The sequence below is a fragment of the Psammomys obesus genome, unplaced genomic scaffold (assembly GCF_907164565.1).
Source record: "Psammomys obesus unplaced genomic scaffold, mPsaObe1.curated_primary_1811, whole genome shotgun sequence".
NCBI lineage: Eukaryota > Metazoa > Chordata > Mammalia > Rodentia > Muridae > Psammomys > Psammomys obesus.
In genome coordinates, this window is record NW_026590715.1 from 229,970 (window position 1) to 255,853 (window position 25,884).

The 25,884-nt window shown below is 42.2% G+C and overlaps 1 protein-coding gene and 1 pseudogene across 1 annotated transcript; both read right to left on the minus strand.

The window, feature by feature from the left end:
* Nucleotides 1-3,169: 3,169 nt before the first annotated feature.
* On the minus strand, nt 3,170-3,563 carry LOC129678102 (ribosomal biogenesis factor-like; annotated as a pseudogene).
* Nucleotides 3,564-6,006: 2,443 nt separating this feature from the next.
* Gabrq (gamma-aminobutyric acid type A receptor subunit theta) lies at nt 6,007-20,786 on the minus strand. The gene is given in 15 exon segments (XM_055608748.1): nt 6,007-8,175; nt 8,178-8,344; nt 8,346-8,503; nt 8,505-8,545; nt 8,548-8,711; nt 8,713-8,870; nt 9,583-9,839; nt 10,286-10,357; nt 10,360-10,437; nt 10,801-10,935; nt 11,409-11,491; nt 12,816-13,036; nt 14,032-14,099; nt 18,494-18,582; nt 20,366-20,786. Coding segments are annotated over 15 exon segments (1,878 nt in total). The 5' UTR covers nt 20,515-20,786; the 3' UTR covers nt 6,007-8,137.
* Nucleotides 20,787-25,884: the final 5,098 nt, after the last annotated feature.

Sequence of the window (25,884 nt, forward strand, 5' to 3'; positions counted from 1 at the left end):
ATCGTGTGCATGCCTTGTCATGCCTGGTATCCTTGGGAGATGGAAGAGGTTATCAAATCCCTTGGACATGATGTTAGCAAGTTAACAGGGGATTGTGAGTCGCTATGTGGGTATTGGGGATTGAACTTGGGTCCTTTGGAAAAGCAGCAGGCCAGTATTCTTAACTGCAGAGCCATCTTGCCAGGGTCTTAAATATCCTTTCTTTTCTTTTTTTTCTTCTTTCTTTCTCTGTCTCTGTCTGTCTGTCTGTCTTTCTCACTCTTACTCTCTTATTTTTGAGACAGGGTTGATCTGCCTAGAGGCCTGGCTGTCCTGGACCCATTTTTGTAGACCAGGCTAGCCTTGAACTTACAGAGATCTACCTGCCTCTGCCACCGAAGTGCTGGATTTAAAGGCATGTGCCACCACTGCCTAGTTTACATATATTTTTATATTCTGTGTACTTAAGGCTAGTCACTCCCATCGAAAGGTCACTGAACCTATTAGTATTATATAATTTTGAATGTTTTACAAATTGAACATATTCTTCTTTTTCTATATGTGTGTGTATGTAGATAAGATTGAGAGAGTGAGCTGAGTTTTGGCATTCATTGCTCCCTGCCTCTTAACTGCAGATGCAATGTGGCTCCTCAAATGCCTGTTGCTGTAAACTTCCCAACTATGAGCCAAATAAACTCTTTTCTCCTTCAGTTGCTTTTGTATGTATTTTATCACAGCATTAGGAAGAGTAAGACAGCACCATGACAAATATTTCTGCTGCTGGCTACCTGAGATCAGTGTTGGCCCCTAACTCTGCCTCATACATTTTTTTTCACCTGCCCTTATACCTGACAAGGCCTTTCATAGACTCCAGTAACTTCAAGATTCCAAATGTGTTGATTGGTGGCTGTGTCAGAAATATCAGTGAAAATGTGCATCATTTCGATTCAGTCTTCCTGGACTAACTCAGCTATGATGTTTTTTCCTTAGTTTTTGTCTTGGGTGTAGTACTACCTCTCCTCCCACCTTTTTTTCTTTTTTTGAGTCAGAATTGTGTATATAGCCTGTGACAGAAAACATAAATAAAAACAAAAAACAAACAAACAAAAAAAAAAAAACAGAAGAAATGGGAATTTGAACTTTTTATCTTTGCTGGAGTTAGGGTATTCTTGCTTGTCTTTGAACATCAGAACTTCAAGCTTTTTGTCCTTTGCACTCTAAAACTTGTGCCTGTGGCTTTCTGAGAGTAGTTATCTATTGTAAAGTGATGGAGCAATCATTTATATCATTGGAGAGGAAAGTGGGTGTCTCGATTTTTTTTCAGAGTCCCACATATTATTCTACGAAGAGCATATCAGAATGGAAAACTTCTCATATACATGGACCATACCAAGCTAGAAGATAAGAGAAAGGTCCTGATTGTGTAAAAAACATTGTATGCTATTGATGAAGGTTCAACATTGGCAATGGAAAGGTATGTAATGGAGCTATGCCTCTCATTTCTATAATGAGAGAAGTTCCTACTGGGTCTTAGTTGCATGTTTGTCCCAATGGCATCTGTTCAGAGGTCACTGAGTAGCATGGATGATAGTGCTAGCTTGACCAGGACCAGAGAACACAAGTGACTGCATGTTCAGATTGCTCATCCAACACACCATTGTTGTAGCAGCACCTCTTTCCTTCCTTGCACCATGTCCATATGGAGAGGTCCTTTATATACAGCTGAATGACGAAAGGGGCCACATCTGCAATTGTTTAATCTACAAGTATGAGCTTAGAATGTATGACAATGCATCTTAAGCATACTTGGGGTGAGCTTGAAAGATAGTACCCCCCAAAATCTTCTCATCTGAGTCTTCAACAATATACTTGACCTGTTTATTAGCCTCTTTGTAGCCCGGAAGCTGTATAGGCAGTCAGTGTTCACATTTGAACATGACTTTTGTGATTGATGGGCAGCATGGTATCCCTAGCTGATGAAGAATGGGGAGAGAGAGAGAGAGAGAGAGAGAGAGAGAGAGAGAGAGAGAGAAATAGCTCTAAAAGAGACTCTCCAACTCTTTCAAGGCCTTTTGATTTTTTTTTCCCCAGCTACAGTTTAGTATATACAGGTTTAGTATATACAGGTGGTTGCATCCAGGTGAAAAAGAGGGAGAAAGGGCATGAAAGTAAACTGAGAAGGTTATTGGAATTAAGAGCCCTAGAGTTAAGAATATAGAACTTGATTCTGTTGGAGCATATATTAACTCATCACCAGGGGTTACATTCATCTTTTAACACTGACTCCCTGTATAGCTGCTAGGCTACTATGAGACCATAAGATAGAATGTTTGAGTATCATGGCACTGAGACCTCTTATTTTATACAGAAATGATTAAACTAAGGGGTGGAGAGTTGTCTTGGTGGGTAAGCACACTTGCTGTGAGAGCAACTGTACCTTGTTTTGTATCAGTTTCCTTTTAAGCTTATAAAGACTCAGGAAATTCTGAGATGCTGTAAGACTCAGAAAGCCTCAGGAAGTGCTCAAAACTGACCCTGGACAGCCCTTTTAATCTGATTAGGCCAAAAAAAAAAAGATGGTGGAAGACGATCCATTGGATTAGGGTTTATGTCTTAAGGTCTCATGTTTTCATAAAAAAATGATTGGAGATGATCTGATGAGTGTGGGTTACAAAGAAGTCTCCACCACTGGGGTGTTTCTGGGTCACTTTGCAATGCTTATATAGTAATTATAAGCTTATCTACAGTAATAAGTAATAAGATTATCTACAGTAATCTTAAATCACTAGTCACTCTGCTTTCTTGCTCCCCACTCTGTACATGCACTTTGGTAGAGATGAAAACAAATTATTTTGTGTTATATAAATAGTACTGTTTTGTTTTCTTCACTATACAAAGTGAAATAAATGTCCACCTCGAATTTGACTTGCTCTGTTTTAAAATTTTGTTTCCAATGACTATGAAGGTTTTTTGTGCAAAACTGTGAATTATTCAGTGACAATGTTGCTAACTTCCCTACTCTTGAAAACCATGAAGAATAATGGGAACTAGAGGCTTTCCGACCCAGATGAGTGTCCCATGTAATACCTGCCAGTCTACTAGAGGGAGCACGCGGACCAACCACAGTATTTGCGATTATAGATCTTCATTTTGGTCTTTTCTATTTACATATTTTTGGTATATTTTTCTTTTTATTAAAGTATGAAATACTCAATATATTGATCTTTTGGAGAATGCAATACACTGTCACTGTATTACAACTGAGCCATTAGTCGTGTTGCTTCGTCAACATTAGCTGGTTCATTTTCATGGTGCTTCAGCTCTTTCTGCACAGATGTAAGAAAAAGGCTTTTTGAAAAGTTCGCAAGTTCTTTCTGTATGTTTACAAAAGCTCTGTTCATTCTATTGACTTTTTCATCATTCATAATGATATCTTCTTAAGAATAGTAGTAACTGGTTTTGCCTTGTTTTTAACCTTGAAGGTTTATTTGGTTGGCTATGTGAAATACATACCTGGACTTCTGCCCTTTCAATTTGTTCTTAGTCATTGTCTTCTCACCACTTTTTCAAGTTCACAGGGCAGCTCAGGTTCCCAGCCAAGCCATCCATAATCTCAGAACACAGGAAGTTCTGGTCTGGTATATTTTTCATATGCACAATGTTATGCTTCTTCTTGTTTCACTATCTTGAAACCGGTCAAGGTCTTTTTCTCACAAGGATGTCAACTAGTGAGCTCAACGTGGGCACCCTCTTATCTATTGAGGCTCAGCTACTCGGTGACCCTCGTAGGCCAGGACACCTAGGTCATCTGGCTGTTGGTCATTCTCTTTTCTTGCTTTTAATGTCTTGGTCCAACACCACAACTGTATGTATGTGGTTTTACCATAGTTCTAATGCTTCCAGAACGTTATTGATTTAATTGCAATTGGAAGAAACCTCTGATATTATCTGAAGTCATCTTCTATGCTACTGTGCAAAATTCTGATACTTTCACCTTAGCTGATCCCAGGGTCACAGTCTAGCATGATTGTGGGTGCAAATTCTGAGACAGTTGCACATGGATGACCCTGACCAGCTGCCTATTTCATAGTTTAAGTATATCGGAGAGATACTTTAACATCCTTCCCTCCTTTCCCTGAAAACACAACACTGATAATGTATATTTCATATTAATCTCAGGACATCATTCAACAAACAAGAACACACTGCACTTTCAGTAGGACAAGTTACTCTGGATGCTGGGTTGTAGATTAGCTGGAAAGTTCCTTCATTCTACCACAGGATGGTATCATGCAGATGTAATGCTTAATGGATGCACTCAGTAGTTAATGGCTTGAAAGTGAGGTTGCTGTATATACAGAGTAAGGAAGCCTCATTAGGAATGGTCACAATCTTAGCAAAACTTGGTTTTAAGTATGTCAAGAGTTTGTAGCCTTGCTACTAATGAGGATAATACAAACTGTAAAAATATATTGGGCAAACTCCATTGAGATCCAACAGATTGTTCTCTTTGCAGAGACACCCCACAGTGCAAATCAAACTGGGCAGGAAATGCACCACTCATTTCTACAACAAAATGATACATTGGAAAGACAGACAGCTGGTGTCCTTCTCAGATTGAGATTCTAGGGTGAAAGGTGAGGGAAAGGCAAGACAGAATAGAATAGTAAAGTGGGGTTGCTCCATCCCAGACTTAATAAAGCTCTTCCTTCTGTCCAAGCTGTTGGGCTGGCTGAACCCCAGGAGCCTTGTTTGGATGCTCTGCAATTTCACTACTAAATCTTGTGTGTGTGTGTGTGGGGGGGAGAGTTGGGGAAGAGACATAGGCAGCCAGATAGGGAGGTTGTGCCTGCATGGCTGGAGAGGGGATGGGGACAGCTGGATACAGGGCTTGATGAAGATGGACAGCAGACCACACACAGAACACAGGGGGAGATCTGGCAACTTTCAAGTAAGAAAGACCATAGCCATGGGAAAATCAGAAGATTAAATTTTTTGAAGAGTTGTCATTGCTAAATCTCCACAGTGCTTTGACACTTAACCACACAGAGTATGAATCAAAGTAGAGTTTACCTGCTCTCATGACAGCACATTAGGGCAAAATAGTCTTTTAGGGTATGATATATCTAGCTATGTGGATATTTACAACTGGCCTCTCTGCCCATGTTCTGCTGTACCTTTGTTCCCACTACTCCAATTCCTCTTTGTAAGTTTACTGCAGTGAAGTGTTCAACACCACAAGATAGGGCTCCAAAGCCAAGTACACAGCCACTGAATGCTGAGATGTCAGATGACAGCTCTCTGTTCTTTCTTTAATTTGGGCCTCTTTGTGCTGGGTTCACAAAAGAAAATAGGCAACCTTGGACATTTTGGTAGTAACTTCCTTGTTTTAAAAGTATGTGTTTAGTGTGTGTATGTCTATTGGTGAGGGTGCCTGTCTGGCCATGCCTGTAAATGTAACTTGGAGCATGGGAGCGCCTGATGTATTTGCATGCATGTGTGGTAGTGTGACTATGTGTGGCTGGTTGTGCATGCATAAGAGTCTGGAACTACATCTATATGTAGAGAAGAGACAAACCTGGGCTCGACTAGTCAGTACCCAGGGCTCCTTTCTGCTTTCACTTCTCTGACTCTTTTCCTGAATTGAGTTACAGTGAGAAATGTTCAAAGTCCAAATTCAAGGTAGAGTTTGGGACCTATTCAAGCAGCCAAATCTATCCTAGGGTGAGCTCCAAATGTATTCCTGAATAGGCCCACCATCATCATAGTCCTTGTCTGTACCCATCTCAGGCACCTTTGGTTCCTAGAATTCACATGTTGGCTCCCAACATTCTGGGCACATCCTTTCCCCACTGCAAACAATGTTCATGTGTGTCAGGTTCACACAGAAAGGATGTAATGAGTTTAATATGTGTGTATCTCTCTCTCTCTCTCTCTCTCTCTCTCTCTCTCTCTCTATATATATATATATATATATATATATATATATATACATATATACCTTATTCATCCCAGTTCATCTTTTGGCACTTTTCATCACCAAGCAAAATGCTCAGCATTCCCAATTTATTCTATGAACCAATTTTTTTCTAGCCCCAGGGCACTATCATTAATACTTCTTATGACTATGTTCACTTCCTCTGGGTTGTCCACCCAGGACACAGCAGAACTGTGTGAAGGAAGATTGAGCAGTTAATGGAAAGCAATAGACCCTGCTCCCTGTCTCCACAGAAACAGTTAATCAGTCCAGCTAAATAAGACATTCCCCACTGTGTCAAAATAGGCCACTAGAGTCCTAATGTTACTACACAAACTCCCAGCAGGGAATGTATGTGGTTTCTGATGTATGTCCTTTTACACCAATTAAGTTTGATAAACACAGGTATACAGACATACACATTCCACAAATGTGCACAGAATGAATTCACGTCTGTTACTATAAGTACACAACTGACACTCTCATAGAGATGTATACACACAAACTATTTATCCACACAGTGCAGATATGCATTCATATATACTAACATAGACTGACACTAATATAGTCCTTGTCAACTTCTTGAATGGTTGTACGGCACATACATCTACCTGGATACATATACACTCCTTCTCCAGTATACACAGGAACATGTAAACACAGAAGTAGAGGTAAGGAGGTGGGTGGGCACAGGGGTCCAGGGCTGAGGGAGAGGCTGCCTATAGAGGAAGGGGGAACATAGATTGGGTGCTTGGACAAGTTCCCTCATGACCTCCATCAGTGAGCTGGTGCTTTCTGGCAAGTTGGTGTGCAGGCTCATCCTTATCAGGAGCCCTGCTGAGTGGGCAGAGCCATATTCTCCATCTGCTCAGTTCATGTTCAATGGCTGGTCAGAAGAAGCCTCTTCTTATAGAGATGTTCCAGGTGCTGTCCAGTGAGCTTGGCAGCCTGACAGGTAGATTCTGTAGGGATGCACCTTTGAGCAAAGGGAAGGGGCAGTAGGGGAGTGCATCAGCTGAGAGTTAGGCAGATAAGCATCTGTAAGCATAAGATGTGGTACACAAGATCCACATTTTCCTTGGAACACTGGGGACAAGGTGCTTTGTCTTTCCTGGCTCACAGGGCTTCTGTGATGATTCAATGATGTGATGGGTCAGCAAGGTCACTGACACTTACTATGCACTAGACAAGTATTAGTATGAGTGTTAGTATATAGATTCACAGTAGTTGTCCAAATGCTTTTCTAGGCTGATGGTAAAACAGTAAGCCTGAAATTTCTCAGCTAGTGCTTCTTCACTATGTATGTCTCCTGTAACTAGTAATCAATTCAGCATTGATAGAAAGCTAACTCCTAACTGAACAAATGTATTGAGTCACTACTGTGAGGCAATGTGGAGAAGAAATAGAGGCAAGAGAAATTCAACTAACTTTAAAGGGAATAATTGAACACATACTAACTCCAGCCTGACACTACTCCCTCTCTTCTACATACCCTTGTTGGCAGCATGATTTCGCACTTACCCTGATATATCTCTTTGGCAGGGCCTCCTCACTCCTATACCTCCCCACTCCTATACCACAACTCCACACTCAAAGTACAGGGTACTTACAAATGATTCCCAACTTTTCTTAGTCAGAATATCTAAGCCATGCCTAGTCCTTCCTCTGTATATTCCAGGCCAACTTAGCTTGAATTATTTTTCCAATGCTCTTTTTAGCAGGTGGACAAGGTGCATGACAACCAGGAGAAAGCCAAAAGTAATAAAAAAGCAATTTTAACACCTGAAGGAGATTAAACAGACAGGCCCCAGGAATGTTTGTGAACCAGGATCAGATTATCCTCATTCCTCAGCCTGGCTATTCTCTGTTCTCTAACTACTCCCAAGGGCATTTCTAGGCTGATGGACTGTTCAAAGAATTTGAAAGGTGAGAATTTTCTAGCAGGAAGATATCGATGTGCAATTCACCTCCAAGTTTTCCTCAGTCTTTCACCTCTGGTTTCATGTTTTCTCCAGATCCCCATTAATTCATAAAAAAGAGAAGTGCCCAATAGATTTGATTGCCCCCAAACAAACAAACACTTGCCAAATAAAATGAACAAATAGTAGAGGGATAAACCAAACCAAAGGAACTCTGAAGGAAACACATCATAGTATTTCTGCTGCTGTGGGGTATGGGAAACTAATAGATGCGGTACAACCAGCAAACCACATTGAAAACCCAAAGGAAAGAGGGAAGAGGAAACAGAACCCCCTGTCAACTTTAGGGACCCAGTCAGGGCTAAAGAGCTGGAAAGAAAACCCTTCATTAAAGGAGAACCCAGGGCTTGGGGGACAATTCTTCTCAGACTCTGAGCTACCATACTTCTCTTGGTTACAGGCCATCAGTAAGACTCCAGATGCTGTCAGCATCCCCCTTGCACTGTTCATCAAGGCCAAGCCAGCTGCTTTTGGTACTGATGTCATCCTGTAAGCTGTCAATATTGTCAAGTTTCCAACTCGCTTCTTCCACACACCGCTGTCCACTGTCAAGCACAAGCCTTCCACTAAGGGCTGCTTCCATGGCTCTCATCAGAGCTTAGGCTCTTTTGGAGTCTTCATCGCCATGGGTCTCAGAGCGGCTGTGGATTTTGGTGGGCATAATACTGTCATTAGTGAGAAAGCCATGAAAGTGAGTGGTACAGTCATGTAAAGTTTGCTGAGAGTTGGAGGTCAGATCACTCAGGCTTTCTCCAGTGGCTAATTGGGCTTGGCTCAAGATGGCTGAGGATTTCTGAGGTAGCCAGCTGGGCCTGCTCTGAGGGGAACACCAAGGATCCAAGACTTTCTGGGCTTGCCAGATGAGCCTGCATGGGGCTGTCTGGAAGGGAACCAGCTCTGTCATCCAATCTGTCTTCCACATTAACCAGGCCATCCTTGGAGGAGATAATGGGTAAGCTGATTAGTTCCATATCACATATGGAACACACAGGAATGGGGGAAGAGAAAAGAGAAGGAACTTTCCTAATTGGTGCTTGCAATGCTACTGCTGATGTCTTTGATAGACAGAGCCATCTTCAGTTGAGCTCTCTGGGGAGCTTAGAGAGATTCAGAAACAGAACCAGGAGATTTTAGCATGCAGAGAATGCCATAGCTTCAGCCAATCAACTGTCTCCCCGTTGTGACCTCCTGAGTATCATATATAGGCTTTCTAGGTTTCAGGAGGCTGAACTTTCTGCAAAGGAGTGGTGTTGCTGGCCATTCATGTATACCCCAAAGCAAAACTCTCAGTATTTTCCCAGATGTCTGAAGTGGAAGGGAAGGTAAAGCATGAAGGACAGCTTCTCTGGTATCTGTTTTCTTTCCAGTCTCCCTGTGCCCCGCCTTCCCTTCTTGCTTCATCACTTACTCTGGAAGCCCCTAAAATAGAGCAAATTTGTATCAAAGATCTAGAGAAAAGAACTCTGACTTTTTTTTTTTTTGCCTTGTGATATCAAATAATGATCATCTAAAGATGAGTGTGGGCATGCTTCCATATACAAGGAAAATATGAAGATTAAAGCAATTACGAAATGTGAAAGGGTCAAGTGCTGAGCCTAGGCTGAGGAGGTGCTCAAAGCAAGCTGGCTGTCAGTAAAAATGTCAAACCTGCACATTTCCCACCACCACTTCTTGGTAGAGGTATAGGGCAACAACTCTCCTGACTTTCCTGCATCTCCTGCGATTACACTGAGGTCCTTCGATGAAGAAAAGGTAGTTGATGTAGACATATTCCAGCAGGGCCAGGAACACGAAGAACAGGCACACAAGGATGTAGATGTCAATGGCTCTGATACAGGAAATATGGGGGTGTTTATCCCACATATGTGAGTCGATGGCAGTCAAGACAAGGATGGAAGTTAGGCCTATGAACAAAACAGAACATGTTTAGTCTTTCTCAATAGCTGCAGTTTTAGCAAGCCGTTGGAGCTATACCTCAAAGGAAGTGAGTAGAGGCCACCTTTGGGGTGAAGGCTCTGCCCATGTCCTCTCCTTGATCCTCCTCCCTATGCTTTACCAGGTTGATTGCTCTGGGTCAAGCTCAAATTCGAGCCAAGGTTTAAGTAATTCACACTTCCAGTTCCATAAACTCTTCCTTTAGCATCTAATGTTTTCTGAATCTTAAAATGTCATATACATATACAGCAATCTGCACCACAAAAGGTAAAAAGGCGCTCAGGAACTCAAAACATTCCATGCCTACCCCCAAACTTAGACCTCAAATTCAAAGTCTTCCCCAGTTTTGCCTTTCCTTATTTTCTAAGCAAAATGACCCAAATTTCTTCCTGAGATGGAGATAGAGAAACCCTACCAATAGTCACCCTGGCTGTAGAGGAATCATAGATCATCCAAAATTATATCCAGGAGAGAATGGTGGTGAGGATGTGGGCCAATAGACCTGCACAAGGTGACTGTGGACTTCCCCCTGAACCTGGAACTTCACTATCAGGCACATGTAAGAGCCTGTAAGAGCACATACTGGTGTCAGGCCTATGTGGTACAGCAAGTCAGCTCTCACCCCGTCCTGCCTCACTCATTCCACATGAGATGTTTTCAGGCTGCAAACAGATGGAGGGTGAGGGGCCAACCCTGAAGCCACAGAAATCATTTCCAGCTGTAGAATGTTGTCAACCTGCCCAAGCCTTCTACACGTATTCTTCATCTTTAGGGCCTTTATCAAGGAGCAGGGGAGAATGAGATATGTTCAGAACCAAAGGAATGGGAACAGAGGGAGCCAATGGTAAGGATAAAAACAAGATGCCCCTAAGAGTTGGTAGTGGTGTAAAAGGGAATAGAAACCGTAGAGAAAGAGGAGGTCTGGCTCACCTGTGTACAAATCCACCTCCCTGCTGGTAATTGTCCTCCGTTGGTAGGTACACTGAGGTATGTGCAGCTCATCAGTAATGTGAATGTCATTATCATCTTCCCAGGATAACACAACGTCTTCGACAGTGTAGCCATCTGGGAGGTGAAGCAAGAGTTTATCTAGGCAGGTTTCACTCCACAGAAGTCTGTGAAAACCAAAGCATGGTTGACCCTTGGAATTTGAGGGGCTCCATTGTACCATTCTGAGTGTGAGCATGGGGAAGTCTAAACTCTTGCTAAGAGAGGACTTTCACTCTGGAGTTTTTAGGCAGGAAGGAATGTGTAGCAAAAACATGCTATGAACTTTTACCCATGAGTATGCATAGTTTCTCAGTTGTATTACCTACAAAATAAAGGCCACCTACTCCAGATGCAAGTACATACAGCTGTATGTCAGTGTATTAGGCAGCCATCATCCATCTATCTTTTATCTGCTTGTGAACATGTGTGGGTAGAGAGAAGGGAGTGCCTAGCAGAGGAGCTGCATGGTTCCTCGCAGTGTCAACTCTACTCATGCTGACTGCCACGGCCCCATTCAGGGATGAAGGGTCCACAGGAGAAATACGTACAGCTCTCCACCTGCAGCTTGCAGCCTTGTTTGTACATAGGGAATTTTTTCATGTTCCAGGAACAGGCTGCTGTTGTGGTAAGTCTGCAAAGGAAAACAAAAAGGAAGGGGAAAGAATTCAAGCTTATTCCTTAGCATTCTCTAGGGTGGGGAGGCAAGAGTTAGCTGGAGGATTGTCCCATGTGTATGGAATTAGGGAGGGGGAGAGAAAGAGAGAAAATTGGAATTTGACAAAGAATCGACAAGATTTGGCAGAACTGAAACAAAGAGCAGATCTATGTCATGCCAGAAAAAGCACAGAGCATGCGAAAAGGAGGGGGCATTGAGGAAACAATACAGAGACAGAAACACTTGTGCCTCTTAGAGTATCAGCGAGGCTGTTGGGAGAACACTGTGTGCTATGTGTAATGTGCTGAGGCTGCACAGCCATTGAGGAAGGCAGATATGGGGTGTGCAGGGACAGAGTGGGCAGTGACCCAGGCCAACCTCAGACCATATCTACATCCAGGTCAGTGGTGGGCCTATGTGGCGCTTGGGGCTACACAGATGTCAGTGGGGACAAAATCCCTATCCATGAAGGGCCCAGACAGTGCTGACAGTAGATACAGCCAGAAGAGGCATTAACTTGCTGTGCTGTGTACCCAGAAGATGAATCTGAGCAAATGGCCTTGGACCAGCCAGGAAGGTGGCTTCTGTTTGAAAAGAGCAAAATGAAAATAACTCCCTACTGCCTCACTTCTGTCCTATCTATTTTTCTTCTCTTCGCATCTGCTAACCATGCCTAGGCCCTGTCAACCCTTGCAGGAATTTCATTTTGGTGACTGGGTAATGTGTATATGTATGTGCGCTTCCACCTTTTCAAAAAAATATATTTCCCAAGTATTATTCATCCACCATGCCTCCCTTAATTTAAATAAGAGGGATTACTGATAGGTTTCATGGAAGCAATGATATTCCATGACTTCATGAGAATGTGGATGGAGATAGGAGAAAGAAAAGAGCACCCCAGGATAAGAGAAACTCAATGATTAGATGTATAACAACCTGCCAAGCAAACCGTGGTAGGTACCACCAGGAAACAGTTTCTGGGCTAAGATGACCTCTCAGCTTACATTTACTGACAAGCAGTTTGAGCTGAAACTGTAAAGTCAGCTATGGTGGTTGCTCTATTACAAGTGGAGAAAGAGAAAGGGCCACTGTAGACAGAAGTAGCAGAAGCAAAGGTGTGGGAACAGGGAAGCCTAGGATGTATGTCTCTGGAAAGCTCTGAAAATGTATGTGCATACACGGCAGATGTGGAAAGCATGGGTCTCTTCTGTATATCCCTTCTAATGTATTGTATTTGTGGGATACACAGTAGGAAGAATGAAGATTTCTGGGACCACCCAAGGCTCTTGCAGGGACTCACCGGATGCCGTATCGCACTGTCCCTCCTGAGTGAAGCTTAAAAACACGATTCTCCACAGTTACAGCATGCACAAAGGCATCTTTGCTAGTCACAAAGTAGCAGTCAGGGACCCAGAGTTTCTCCTGCATCTGATATTCCAGAGTCAGCTTCAGGTTGGTCTCATAGTAAGCTAAGCATTTGTCCTTCCATGTCTGATGCAAAAACATTGTGATTGTATAGTCCTGGGGAGAGATAGGTGAACGACAGCTTAGCTCTCTGTCTTCTGTATACACAGATTATATGTGCACACATACATATGCACCACAATATGAAACCATGTAAAAAAGTACCATGCATGCTCAAAACAGGAAGAGATCACAACGGCAAAGTGAAAGTGGCCACTTGCTTTCAGCGAAAGCTGAGAACAGGTGAGGCTTAGTGGTGCTTCCACCTAACCAACATCAGTACAACCTGACTCCTGTTTTGAGCAATGTGTGCCTTATGAAATATACTTATATACATAGTCTAGCTCACAATAGCTTTTTTATTTATTACAGTTTATTCATTTTGTATCCCAGCTGTAGCCATCTCCTTCATCCCCTTCCTCCCTTTTCTCCTCCCAATCCCCTCTCCTAGTCCACTGATAGGGAGGTCCTCCTACCCTTCCATCTGGCCCTAGCCTATTAGGTCTCATCAGGACTATCTGCATTGTCTTCCTCTGTGGCCTGGTGAGGCTGCCCCCCCTCAGGGGGAGGTGATCAAAGAGCCATCCACTGAGTTCATATCAGAGACAGCTCCTGTTCCCCTTACTAGAAAACCCATTTGGAGACTGAGCTGCCATGGGCCAAAAGGAGACCAACAGAACCGAAATATCTGGGCCCAGGGGCCTTTTCTGAGACTGATAATCCAACCAAGGACTATTCATGGAGATAACCTAGAATACCTGCACAGATGAAATACATCTTTTCTTACCCTGCTTTACAAGGATAGTGTTAGTGTGCTTTTAAATCTTTAAAAAGCTTTGTTTTTTCAGTTGATCATACACACATGACTGAAATTTTTGGATATGCTGTGACTTGGGCCTTCAATTGATTTTTTTCCAGAGGGCTGTGACTTTCAAACCTACCAAACTACCATTTCCCGTAGTTCTGTCACATGTCAGAACAATTAGAACTGGGTTATGACTGTACTTCTTGTCCCTTGTCTCCAGCACCATCATTGGAATCTATAGACTTACCATATTTATTTCTGAGATCTGCTCAATACTGGAGACACAGATAGGTGCCAACACAGCCACAGGGGCACCTACAATACAGGAAGATATAATCACATGAACCTTTGGGTAAAAATTAAGAGTATGTAAGAGTTTGTACTTATGTCTCAGTTGTCTAAGTTAAAACTGGTTTTGAAATTTGCTGGTTGTGTGGTCTTGAGTAAGTCACTGAACATCTCTAGGACTGGGGTTTCCTGAGGGTCAAACAGGGATAATGTTAATAAAATTAATGAAAGTCAAGTGCTTAGAGCAAGGCCTTACTGACACTAAGTTGAAAGGAGGGTATAAGGGCAACATAAAAAGAAAATATGAAATGAAGCACTTTATGGTAAATATTTCTGACACTGAAATTGGAACTTGACTAATGTTTTCTCCTGGTTGTGAAAAATGTGCTCTGGAAAGTATACATTGGAACTGAAACTCAACCATCCCACAAACAAGAGCTGGGCAATTCATGGTTATGTGTGAGTGAATGTGAGCATATCCATGCTTACTAGTGACTTTGGAAATGTGTTCATATTAAGGTGAATCTGTCTTTATGTGTGTGATCATGTCTATGTATGAATGAGTGTGTAGGCATATTTGTGTGATCCACTGTGTTGTATGGGAGACAACATATAAGAGAATGCAAGTGAAATATGAGGATATTTATCATGAGGTAGCAAATGAGTGACTGAGTGTTATGTGAAGAAATATGTAAGCATGTTTTTTTTTTTTCAGTATGTTTTGGGAAAGTAGGTCTGTAAGCATACATAAGTATTTAGATGGGGTGTCTGGAAAATGTTTGTTGTGAGCACTGTTGTATGTGAGTGAATGTGTGATGCTCATATGTGGGTGTCTGTATGCTCATCTGTGGGTGTCTGTGAGCATGATTGTGTGTATGAATGAGTTTGTATGCATAGGTGAATGTGTTTATATGTCAGTGTGAGTATATTTGGGTGAGTGAACATGGTTTTATTTTATGTGACCATGGTCATGTGCAGTGCGGTAAGCCATGTGTATGTGTAAGGATGCTAATTTGCTAGTATGTTTGGGTATGTGGGTATATTTAAGTGCATTAATAATTACAATGTTCATCTGTGATGAATGTGTCAATGTTTGTCCATATGTGGGATTGAATCAGGGCGTGTTTTTGTGTAAGCAAGCATAACTGTGAGTGAATGTGTATGATTCTATGAGGGTAATAATGTATAACATGAAAAATTCATAGGTATATTAAAATATGAGCATGATTGTGTATTAAAGTGTTTCTGTATATTAAAGTGTGAGTGGATTTTTAAATATACATAAGTTACACTCATGTATTTATATACATATACATATATATGAGTGCTGATGTCTTGTCAATCTGTCAGAATATTTGTGTGTATAAGTATGAGCATACTGATGTATTTGTTCTTATGGAAGAATGGATTGTGTGTTTGTATATGCATACAAATGATTAGAGGTGTGACCATATTTGTGTTGAGTGAATATGTGATCAAGTGTGCTCATAATTGGGTGCGTTTCTGAATTTGTATGTGTGCGTGGATGTATTTGCCTGCATGTGTGAATGTGTTTTCATGGCAGTGAACATGTACATATGTTCATAATTATGAGTGTGCTCATGCAAATGTCTGATTGGATTGTGTGAGGTGACGTATGTACTAATGTGTGTACATGAATTTTTGTGATTACTTCTATATGTCTGTGTATGATCAAGTGTTTTGTTAATATGTATGCGTGCATGTGTGGCTATTTTTACATAAGTGTTAGTGAGTGAGTTCAGGCCACATTTGTATGTGTGCATTAATGTATAAATTTAAGTGAGTAATCACGCTTGTGTGTGTGTGTCTACGCGAGTGAATTCATGAGTGTGTTCATAAGAGTGAATACTGTGTGATGGTGATTTGATTAATGTGTTAGTGTGACTGAGTGTGTAATTCTGTGTCAGTGTTCTGCCTTCTAATCTTGTTTCCCCGTAGGCCTGGGTATTTGCAGTGTCCACTGGCAAGACTCAAGTATGATCACAGTTGTGGAAACAGTAAGCTGCAAGGTACTATGGAGAAATACATCAGCTTACCGCAAAGTGTATTACATCACACTGCTGCTATGGAAATATGTGTACATGTGATGCTTGCAATCCAGCCTGCTGGTTTCACTGCAGGCTGATTGCCTAGAAGCTGAGCTCAAGAGAGGAAACTGCTGTATCAAATCCAGGGCTTCAAAGAGCAAAGTGCTCTGGGGAATAAGAGTATGAATGGCAGCTGAGAGGAAAATGGGGTTCTCCTAGGGCACAGCCCAGACTCCAGCACTCAGGGCTATTGTCAAAATCCCCAGGAAAGTGCTGCATACTGAGGGAGATTCCTAGAAGCACCATTTGATTGCCACCTTTCAGGATGCCCTCCCCATACTTTCAGCAGATAGCAGCTGTGTAAGTAGGCAACAAACCGCAGAGAGGCCTACATGCCAGCCCTTTCTCTAAGACTTGATTGCCAGGCCTTTACTCCAAGGTCAGACTTCTCTAGACCATCCTAGTGAAGGTGGAATGCTGCGCAGCTAAAGGGCCAGGGCTGAAGCCTGCCCAAGGACTCTTAGCTGAAGGGGAAGTGGGTACTGAAATGAAGGGCCTATACTTCTTTGCCAAGTCATGATATGGCACAGGGTCATAACCAGAGGAAGGACACATTCTCATTTCTCTTCCTAAAACAAACCAGTTAAGGTGAAAATGTTCCCTGCCCTCCTTTCCTGTGCAATGTTGGATGTCTGTGTCACATATGTGTGAGAGAGGGAGTCAGGATCATTCTTGTGTGTGAATCCCTAAAACGATATCCCATCTTAAATACAGACGGTACTGTGTTTATTGGGAAGATATACAGGGAGCCCTGAGTTCCCTAATCCTTAGTGCTCCAGCCTGGGTGTCTCATCAGTGGATCCCCCACCATATTTCTCCCACCGAATAGTCCAGCCTTGTACCTTGTAGTGTTTCCTTCTGTCTAAATGGCAGGTGGTCCTAAGTTCTCTGTGTCCCCTTCCTCTACTGCCTCCATCTGTTTGGCAGTATCGATGCAGGGGCATATCTTATCAGGTGCTCAAGCCTGGCATGATCATAATACTTGGTGTAACATGAAAGTTGGTGGCAAGGGGCCTCAGGCCTACTCTGGACCAACTGTGCTGGCCAACACCCAGAGATGCACTCTTATCTCAGTTCCTTTCTTTTAGTCCTGGATGCTGCAGGGAGGGCAGTCTGAGCCTGAAACTGTGAGGAGAGTGTCCTCATTGAGTGCAGATTGCTATTGTTTGGCCTTTACTAACAATCATTAGAGTGCGAAAGAGGCAAGAAAGAAAGAAAGATTTTCCTGTCATCCTCTGGGGCTTGGCACAAATGATTCACAGGGTAGTAAGGGGTATTGGCTGTGCTTTAACACCTGAATTTCTACATGCCCACTTCCCTTGGGGATGCACATGGAAAATGTGCTGTCACTGTGTCCTCAGTAGCATAAAGGTATTGACATTTTGTGCCTTCTGCCTTTTTCAACCCTGTATAGCATGCATATACTCACGTTAGGGCTCTTGGCCTGTGCCTTCTGCCCACATGTAAGGACGAAAGGGAAGCACCTGCTGATGGTCTTACCTCTTAAATTTAGAGTCAAGGGAAACTTCCTTGTTTCTTAAGGTGGCACAGTGTTTTCAGAAGATGGTTACATATGAGCACAAATGTGAATAATTAGCAGAAACTACTCATTAAACTGTGTTCCATCATATAGGAAGTTGCCATGTGCTGTAGCTCTTCCTGCTATGTTTGAGCTGAAATGTAACTAGCCCAGATTTAAGGTACTTTTTCTTTTGCCTGTCCTTGTTTTAGAGTTCTATGGTCTCCCATTGCTCACTGAATGATATTCTTATTTTGTGGGGTTTGGGTCGGCTGCCCACCACTTAAAGTTCTGTGTGATCCAAGAGAAGCAGAAATCTAGAAAGTGCCCATTGGCTTCTTGGAAGTTTGTGTGTGTTTTCTTGTCATCTCTTGTCTTGATGCTTCATTGTTGGTGGCTATTAGGCTGAATTTTACGATGTAATACAGTACGGTAGATGCACTGAGTTTTGTGGGATCTCAAGGGTTGGAAAAGTAGGGCATTATAAAATGGTCCCAGGCTTAGGTGTATTGGGCAACACAGTCAGAATGCCATAATAGCTTCTCCTAGAATTGCCTAAGGATGCCAACACCTTTCGAAGTGAGTATGGAGGAGAAGGTCTCTGGCATAGAAAGTATGGTATATAGATGTGAGATACATTTCAGGAAGAGAACAGAAGGCCCATGGTTGGGAGTCTGGGAGTGCTCCCTTGCAGAGCTTGGCAAACTCAAGAAAGTAGGGCCTGTGGACCAGAGATATAGAGCCTGGTTAATTTACAGGGTGGATCTGGCCTCTAGTGTTTACATTTGGCTTACCTCCAAAATTTGGTCTCAGTTGGACATCAGATGTTGACAGCACCCTGTCCAAAATCATTTGAACCACAGACTCATTTGCACAGTTTTTGCTGAAACAGAGAAGTCGAGAGTAAATTCTAGTTGATTTGTGGCCCACTTGCCAGTGTCTAGTTTGCCAGGACCATCACTGTTTCTGTACATATGCAAAAATTTCCAGTCATATGTGTTTGTGCTCTCTCCCTCCCTTCCTCCTCTCCTAGTCTACAGTGAGTCAGGCAGAAGCACAGCAGTGATGCAGACTCTTTGTTCCTCCCCTTTATAGCTTTAATCCAGAGGGCCCAGAGACTGGATCCCTGTTACCAGCAAGAAATAGTTGAGGAGAGGGAGGAAAGTCTACCATAGGAGAGGAGGGAAGGTGAGCAGTTTTAGTTTTCTGAGAAACTGCACCATGAGGTACCCTTGGATGCTGACTACTGGCAATCTTCTTTCCACTGGTACCTTACTGCCCTGGGAAGTCATCTCCCACTGGCAAGTGCCGCTTGAGCTGATCTCATGTTTTCTAGCTTAAAGACACATTTCTTTTATCTGGTCTGGGTGTTTTTCCCCATAACATTTATGTGAACATTGTGTTTGAGAGTTGGTATATGACATATGATGCAGAAAGAGAGAGGTGTGAGGAGGGAGAGAGTGAGTGTCTTGCTCAGGTAGCAGAGATTTATACTCTCATTAAACTCAGATTCCTGGGGGTTAGGGCTGTATTTGAAAAGATCCATCCTGGGAGTAAGCACCTCACTCACTAAGCATGTGCTTTCAGTCTGGACGTATCTTAGGTGGGCACATGGAAGTGAAGCCAGCCCAGCTGCACAGAGTAGGCCTTTCCAGATGTTTCTGAGATGCTCATTGAATTAATCTAGACTTTCATTCCCCAGAAGGTTTTTAAATGACAGCAGGCTCCAGGCATCACTATCACTGTGACTCTTCATATCTTTGACGTATTGCCCTGTGATCTCTGTCTCTCTGTCTCTGTGCTTCTCTTTCTTTGCCATTTCATTGCTCACTGACTCTCCCACTCCCTGTATGTGCTCACTGATGCAATCTGAGAGCACTGCAGGGCTGCCTGCTGGAACCTTGCCCAGCTTAACCCCTCCTGCTTTCTGAATAAAGTTTATTTCTAGTTTGCCCTTAAAATTATTCCTCAGTTCCCTCTGTCATAAAATTTATTTTGTAACATCTTAAAGTGTGCGCATGAATAAATTCCAAATTTAAGAAATACATTCCCACTTGTTTCTGTCCACAGATTTCACATGTGCCAGTGTTCCAGATTTCTAGCCACCGCAAATACATATTTTGGGTGTGTATGCGATCTACATGTTAAGGATGAAAGTTTATCCCCTCTTCAGAAACTTGCAGACTTAAACAAACTTTAAATCAAACACCGAGAAACACTGAAATCTTCAAATGTTTCCACAGGAGTAAGCACAAAAGGAAGGAAGAGCCCCCTCCCCACCCACCCAGCAGATTGCCTCAGCAAAGGGACTGAAAAATCTTTACTCAAACAGGTGTCTTTTCTGTTTTGCAAATTGCCTGTGTACACTTCCCAATCACACAGGTGTCAGAGAACGTGACTGGGAAAAGCTGACTGGGACCTCAGTCTCTGAGGATGATCAGGTAGACTCTGTAGTTGAGGGGGCTTATGGCCTCAAGGCTTGGGTTAACAGTAGGCATTGTAAGGCGCAGCAGTAACAGGTGGGTTGAAGCTAGGACTATCTTTTCAGGGTTGTCCCCATGCCTCCTTTATCCTCTAGACAAGCCTGGGTCCTAGTCCTCTGCTTTAAGCCCGCTCTGTCCAAGAAGCCAAGTCCTTTCCATTCTCACCCAGGCTGGGCTACTTACCAGTTGATGAGATCCAGGATGACTTCTGGCATGCTGGAGGAGAGCTCGAAGTAGAATTGCGGGGTGGAACTGGGGTCGTTGCTCTCGGCCAGCCAAGTCCTGATGAGCAGCAGGAGAGCTGAAGCGCGCAGTGTGCCTCGGATGTCCATGGCTGCGGTGCTCTTGGGGACTGCAGCTGACAGCTGGAAAGCCGGACGACACGGTTAGGGTGGGAGAGTAATTACTGGAGAAAGGGAGCGGGATCATTAGCCCTTCCTTAGAATTGTGACTCTAAGGAGAGACCTGAAGGGAGCAGGGAGTATGGGGTCGGTTCAGAGTCCTCAGCCACTCCGAAGCAGCTCTCCCCGAAGCAGCAGTCCACAGGGCACGCTGGGCCGCTAAAAGGTGCAGGTGCGCTCCCGTCGTCTGCTACCATTCAAGGCTGAGACTCGGTGATTAGTGGGGCGGGTGCGCGGCTGGCTCCTCCCACTCCGACGGCTGCACCAGTTGAACCAATCCCTCAGGTGCCAGGAGTGCCACCAAAAGGCGCTAGCTTGGGTCTCCACCCCGCAGGCTGCCTGCTGCCAGGTCCCGCCCCTTCAGGCCTATGCAGTTCTACCCAGACCAGCACCAGCAATGAGTGAGGGAGGGCTTACTGCAGAGATTGTGCCACAGCAGAAACCAGGGGCATCTGGCTCTGGGCCTCTTCTTTGCAGAAAGAAAATGATGTTTCTTTTAGAAGATTTCTTGTCCAAGAGTTTGTTGTGAAAGGAGTGTGGCCATTTGATTTTCATGGCTGGATGTGCACCCTGAAACACTTGCAAACTTTAGAGGAATCAGGAGGTTGTGTGCAGACCAGCAACTCAATGTGCTTAACCCAATGTGTTTCATTTTTGAGTGGGTTGATGGAATCTCTTACCAAGGTGTCTTATGATAGGGCTTTGACCACAGAGGATGGAAATTTTCTTCTTGGAGCCAAATTTCCCAGAGGGTTCTTAGTTTCAGTTTTGGGTTCTCAGGAAAAACAAATTCAGGGACCTGAAAATATTCACCAGTTGGAGTCTTCCTAAGGTGTCATTCATTGCCTTAGACAGGGAGTATAGAGTTGAAGTGAGGACCCCAGGCTGACACTATTGAAAGGTAAAAGAAGGCAAAAGTCAGTGTTTTTTTGATGTGCACCAGAGGGTTTTTGTTGTTCTTGTTGTTTGTTTTTTAATTTCCCCTACCTAAAAACTACTGTTTCTACTTCTGTTATGAAACAGAAGAGCATGGAAGACTTCACACTATCCCTTGTGTCTCAGCTTGGGTCCATGACAGAGCTAGTTCAAAAGAAGCATCACAAGAGCCCATGTGCCTCATGATAAGAAAAAGGGCTCAGTCATGTTCACTAGCATTGCACCTCCCAGGTCACACCATAGAGAAGGGCCGAAGTAAAACGGATCTCAAGTCCAGTCTTCCTTAACTAGGCACATACAAATAGAAACACACCCTTTCTGCTTTCCCTCAGTACCCAGTAACTCAACTTTAGATTGATTGAGCCAAGAAAAGCTTCACTAACCTGATTTTCACAATGTCTTACACAGTTGCAAATTTACTCTCCTTTTGAAAAGACATGGTAGAAGCAAACAAAATATTCCATGTTCCGTAGTTTCATGATTTTCCTAAAGTGCAGAGTACTCACATCTTCCTTTTTTAAAATCTTCCTTCTTCCCCTACTGTTACAGGAAATGGGTATGAAAAGAAAAAGGAATGATGGGATTCACATATTGATGATCACTATTGATGATCACATATAAGTGAGATCCAAGCCTTGCAGCTTATTCTACTATGTGAATTCCAGAGATCAAATTTAGGTCATCGGGTTTGGTGGCAAGTTCCCTTACCAACTGAGCCATCTCATCTCCCAAAACTGCCTTTTGGTCTTCACAGATATATCATAGCATGTCCCCACCATTTACACATACAATGTATACACAGTATAAAATACTTAAAAAATCCAGACTGCATGTGGGATCATGGTCCAGGGAAATCAGTGCTGCCTTGGAAGTTCTCTTATTGTGAGTCCTGTCACTTCATCCTGGATCATCCAGACATCCTTACAGAGATTCTTTCTGATTCTCACCAAAAGGTAGGGCTAATCTATATCCTTATGCTTAACCAGCTGGATGGAAATATGGGTAAACTGAGGTTCAGAGAAATTGATCCAATGTCACATAGTACTAGAGAGTCAAGCTAGAAATCTTATTTGCAGGTTTGCCTGCTTCCGTTGACTAAAAATTCCAACAACTACCATCAGGTGGGAGTAGTTTTGTTTGGGAGATTTTTCCAGCACAGAGGAGTCAAATTCTGCAGGCAATTAATTGCTCTGGCCTCTTGTTTGTTAGAAAGAGTTTTAAAGTTGAAATTCTGTTCTTAAATGTCTCTGTGACTACGGATATTTCCAAAAAGTTGATGTCAATGATTTATTTTCAGACCTTAAATCCCAAAGGACCCACTTCTGCCTTCCTTGGAGGTAATATTTCTTTGAAATTTCTGATTAATAAGACCAAATAACACCCCAAAATGTAGCTAGATTTATGCATACATTGCTGCAATGGATACTGAATGAGCCTTTGTCTCAGCGTATTTTTATACCCACAAACTTTTGGGCTGGGTCTGGTGAGGTGGCTCAGTTGGTTAAGAGGACTTGCGATCAAACCTGATGACCTAAATTTTTTTTTAAAGGGTTTTCTTTTAGTTTATTTAATGTACATAAAGCTAGATATATTTATATGTAAAACCAATAAATTTTTGTTTGTAGATGATTCTTCTGCTGTCCATCCAGGTCATTATGTTCTAGATTTCTGAATACAGCCCTCAAAGATGGTCCATATATACCTATCCAAAGATGGTCCAGTGTGCCCTTTATTCTTTTATCCTTGGCTTAACTTCAAAGTTCTCAACCTGTGGGAAAGTTTTTCAAATTCATATGATAAAATAATTACAAAAATTTCTACATGAGGGTTAGTTTTGAAAGTGTTAAAATGAGGGAATATTAATAACCACAGAACCAGATGGGCTACATGAAGCCAAGATTGTCTTGTAAGCCCAAGAGGATTCCCATGGTTAAAGGAGTCCCCAGGCCTGCATACGTGGGATCTGTAGAGACCTACCCAGTGTAGATGACCTAAATTTGATCCCTGGAATTCACATGGTAAACTAAGAGAACTGACTCACACAAACTGCCTTTTGGCCTTCACAGATATGTCCCTACCATATACATAAACTAAACTAAAATGAATGTATAAAATACTTTTAAAGATCCAAGCTGGATGTGAAATCATGACCCAGGAAGATAAGTATTGTCATGGAAGTTCTCCTAGCTGCATTCTCATCCTGTACTTCCACACCACAATGAAGAGTATAGTTTGGTAGTAAGACAAGAAATAATGAAGTAGGTTAGAGCACTTACTGCTCTTGCAGCGGACCTGAGTTCAGCACCTAGCACCCATGTCAGGGGCCTTATAAATGTCTGTAACTCTAGCTCTATAGAGTGGTTTATAGTATTTCTCTCTATAGAGTGGTTTACTATATTCTAAAAGAAATTTCAAAATATATGCAGGAAACACGAAATCACCAAAAATGTTAAAGACATTTTGAAAAAGAATTGAAGAGAAGGATTACATCTAAAACCATTAACAATGAAACTTGAGAATTGAATGGCTGGGCTAAACAGAAGGGCAAACACAACTAAAAAATAATTACTTTGGGAGATATATTATAAGTAACAGTCCAAAGTTCTGCATGGAGAAACAAATTACATGAAAACTTTAAAACTGAGAATAAGAGACCCAATGGGTAGATTGAGAAGGGTCACCATATATAATGTATAGATATAGATACAGATACAGATATAGATATAGATATACATATAGAGATAGAAAGATAGAGAGATAACGAAATAGAGCTAGGTATAAACACAGGCATAGATATAGATAGATAAAATAGAATGGGAGAGAAAATGGAGATGATCCAAATTCATGGCTTCAAAGAGCTCCAGGCAGAAAGGACACATGAAATAAAATCTACTTATAGATACATCATAATAGAAATGCTGAAAACCAGAAGTAAGGAAATCCAGTTAGAGTGCTCTGTTGTCTAATGTCTATTATAGATCTAATAGGCCTATAGCTCTATTACCTTCTGTTTTCACTGGTCACAGAAGAGAAGACTATTATCTATGGGTGTGAAATATTTCTTGTAGTTCATCCCTAAGTCAGGAAAAATATGTAGTATTTTTTTTTATTTAAGCGAAAGACTGACAACGTGAATTGTTTTAAAAAGTCAAAATAAAATGAACCTCCCCTTCATTTATTTTTTTATTGTGCTCATTAGTTGGTCATAGTACTGGATGTCATAAGAACACATTTATACAGGTATATAATGTGCTTTGACCAAGTGCTCCACCATATACCTTTTCTCTCCCCACTTTTCTCTTCTCCTCTTCCCTTTGGTTCCCTTTAGATCTTTGTACAAAAATATCCTTCAAATATCAACATTTGCTCTGTTTCTATTAAACAAGCAACTCTATTGGTGGAGTTGTTTTCTTGTATTCCCCGCCCCACACTGGACTATCTAACTTTGCTGCAATGGGATGAAGTTTCTGCATACACAGGGCTAAACAGACAATAGGCTAGATTTTGGGAGACTGAGCCTCTTTCTTGTCACTAGATTGGTTTATACAGGCTGACTGAAAAAATTTCCTCCAGTCAGCAATGGATAGAAGGTAAAATTCTCTTCCATATGAGAGGTCACATCTGAATTTATTTGTTTGGTTCAAAATACTTTGTGGATTGCTTTGATTCGAAAGATGCTCTCATACACATCCCCAGAATACCCTTACTGCAAGAGTGGATAATGGGACAGCAGGTCATCAGAATACTGTCCAAAGACAGTATTGTAGCAAGTGGTAAGTGATCAACAATTTTCACCAAGTGTTACAATGGAAGAGGATTCTGAATTTCTGATTTTGAGTATCTACATTTTTCATTTTGCTGGGCCTTGATTGTTTATGTCCTTTTATTACAGTGAAGTGCAGGAATATAAAAAAAATGTTCTGAATATATGGGTTTTTCTCTAGGGCTGCAGTCCTCAACCTGAGGGTCATGACCCCCTTTGGTGTTGCACATCAGATTATAATTCATAACAGTAGCAAAATTTACAGTTATGAATTAGGTACAAAATAATTTTATGGTTGGTCTCACCACAACATCAGGAACTGTATTTAAGACTCACAGAACTAGGAAGGTGGAGAACCAGTGCACTAAGAGGCAGGCTAAATTATGCGCATTAAAAGTACATTTGACCACAAACCTGAAGGTATAGATTAGGGCTCCAACACTAATGTATGTTTCAAAGATGTATGTTTCAGCCTTTCATGTGAAATATGAAGATGGTAACTGTACTTACTCATCAATGCAAGTGACAACCCAGACAGAAGGAAATCCCTTTCTAATTTTCTAGCTCTAGAGTGCTATCTCTTAATGCTTTCATGTGGAATG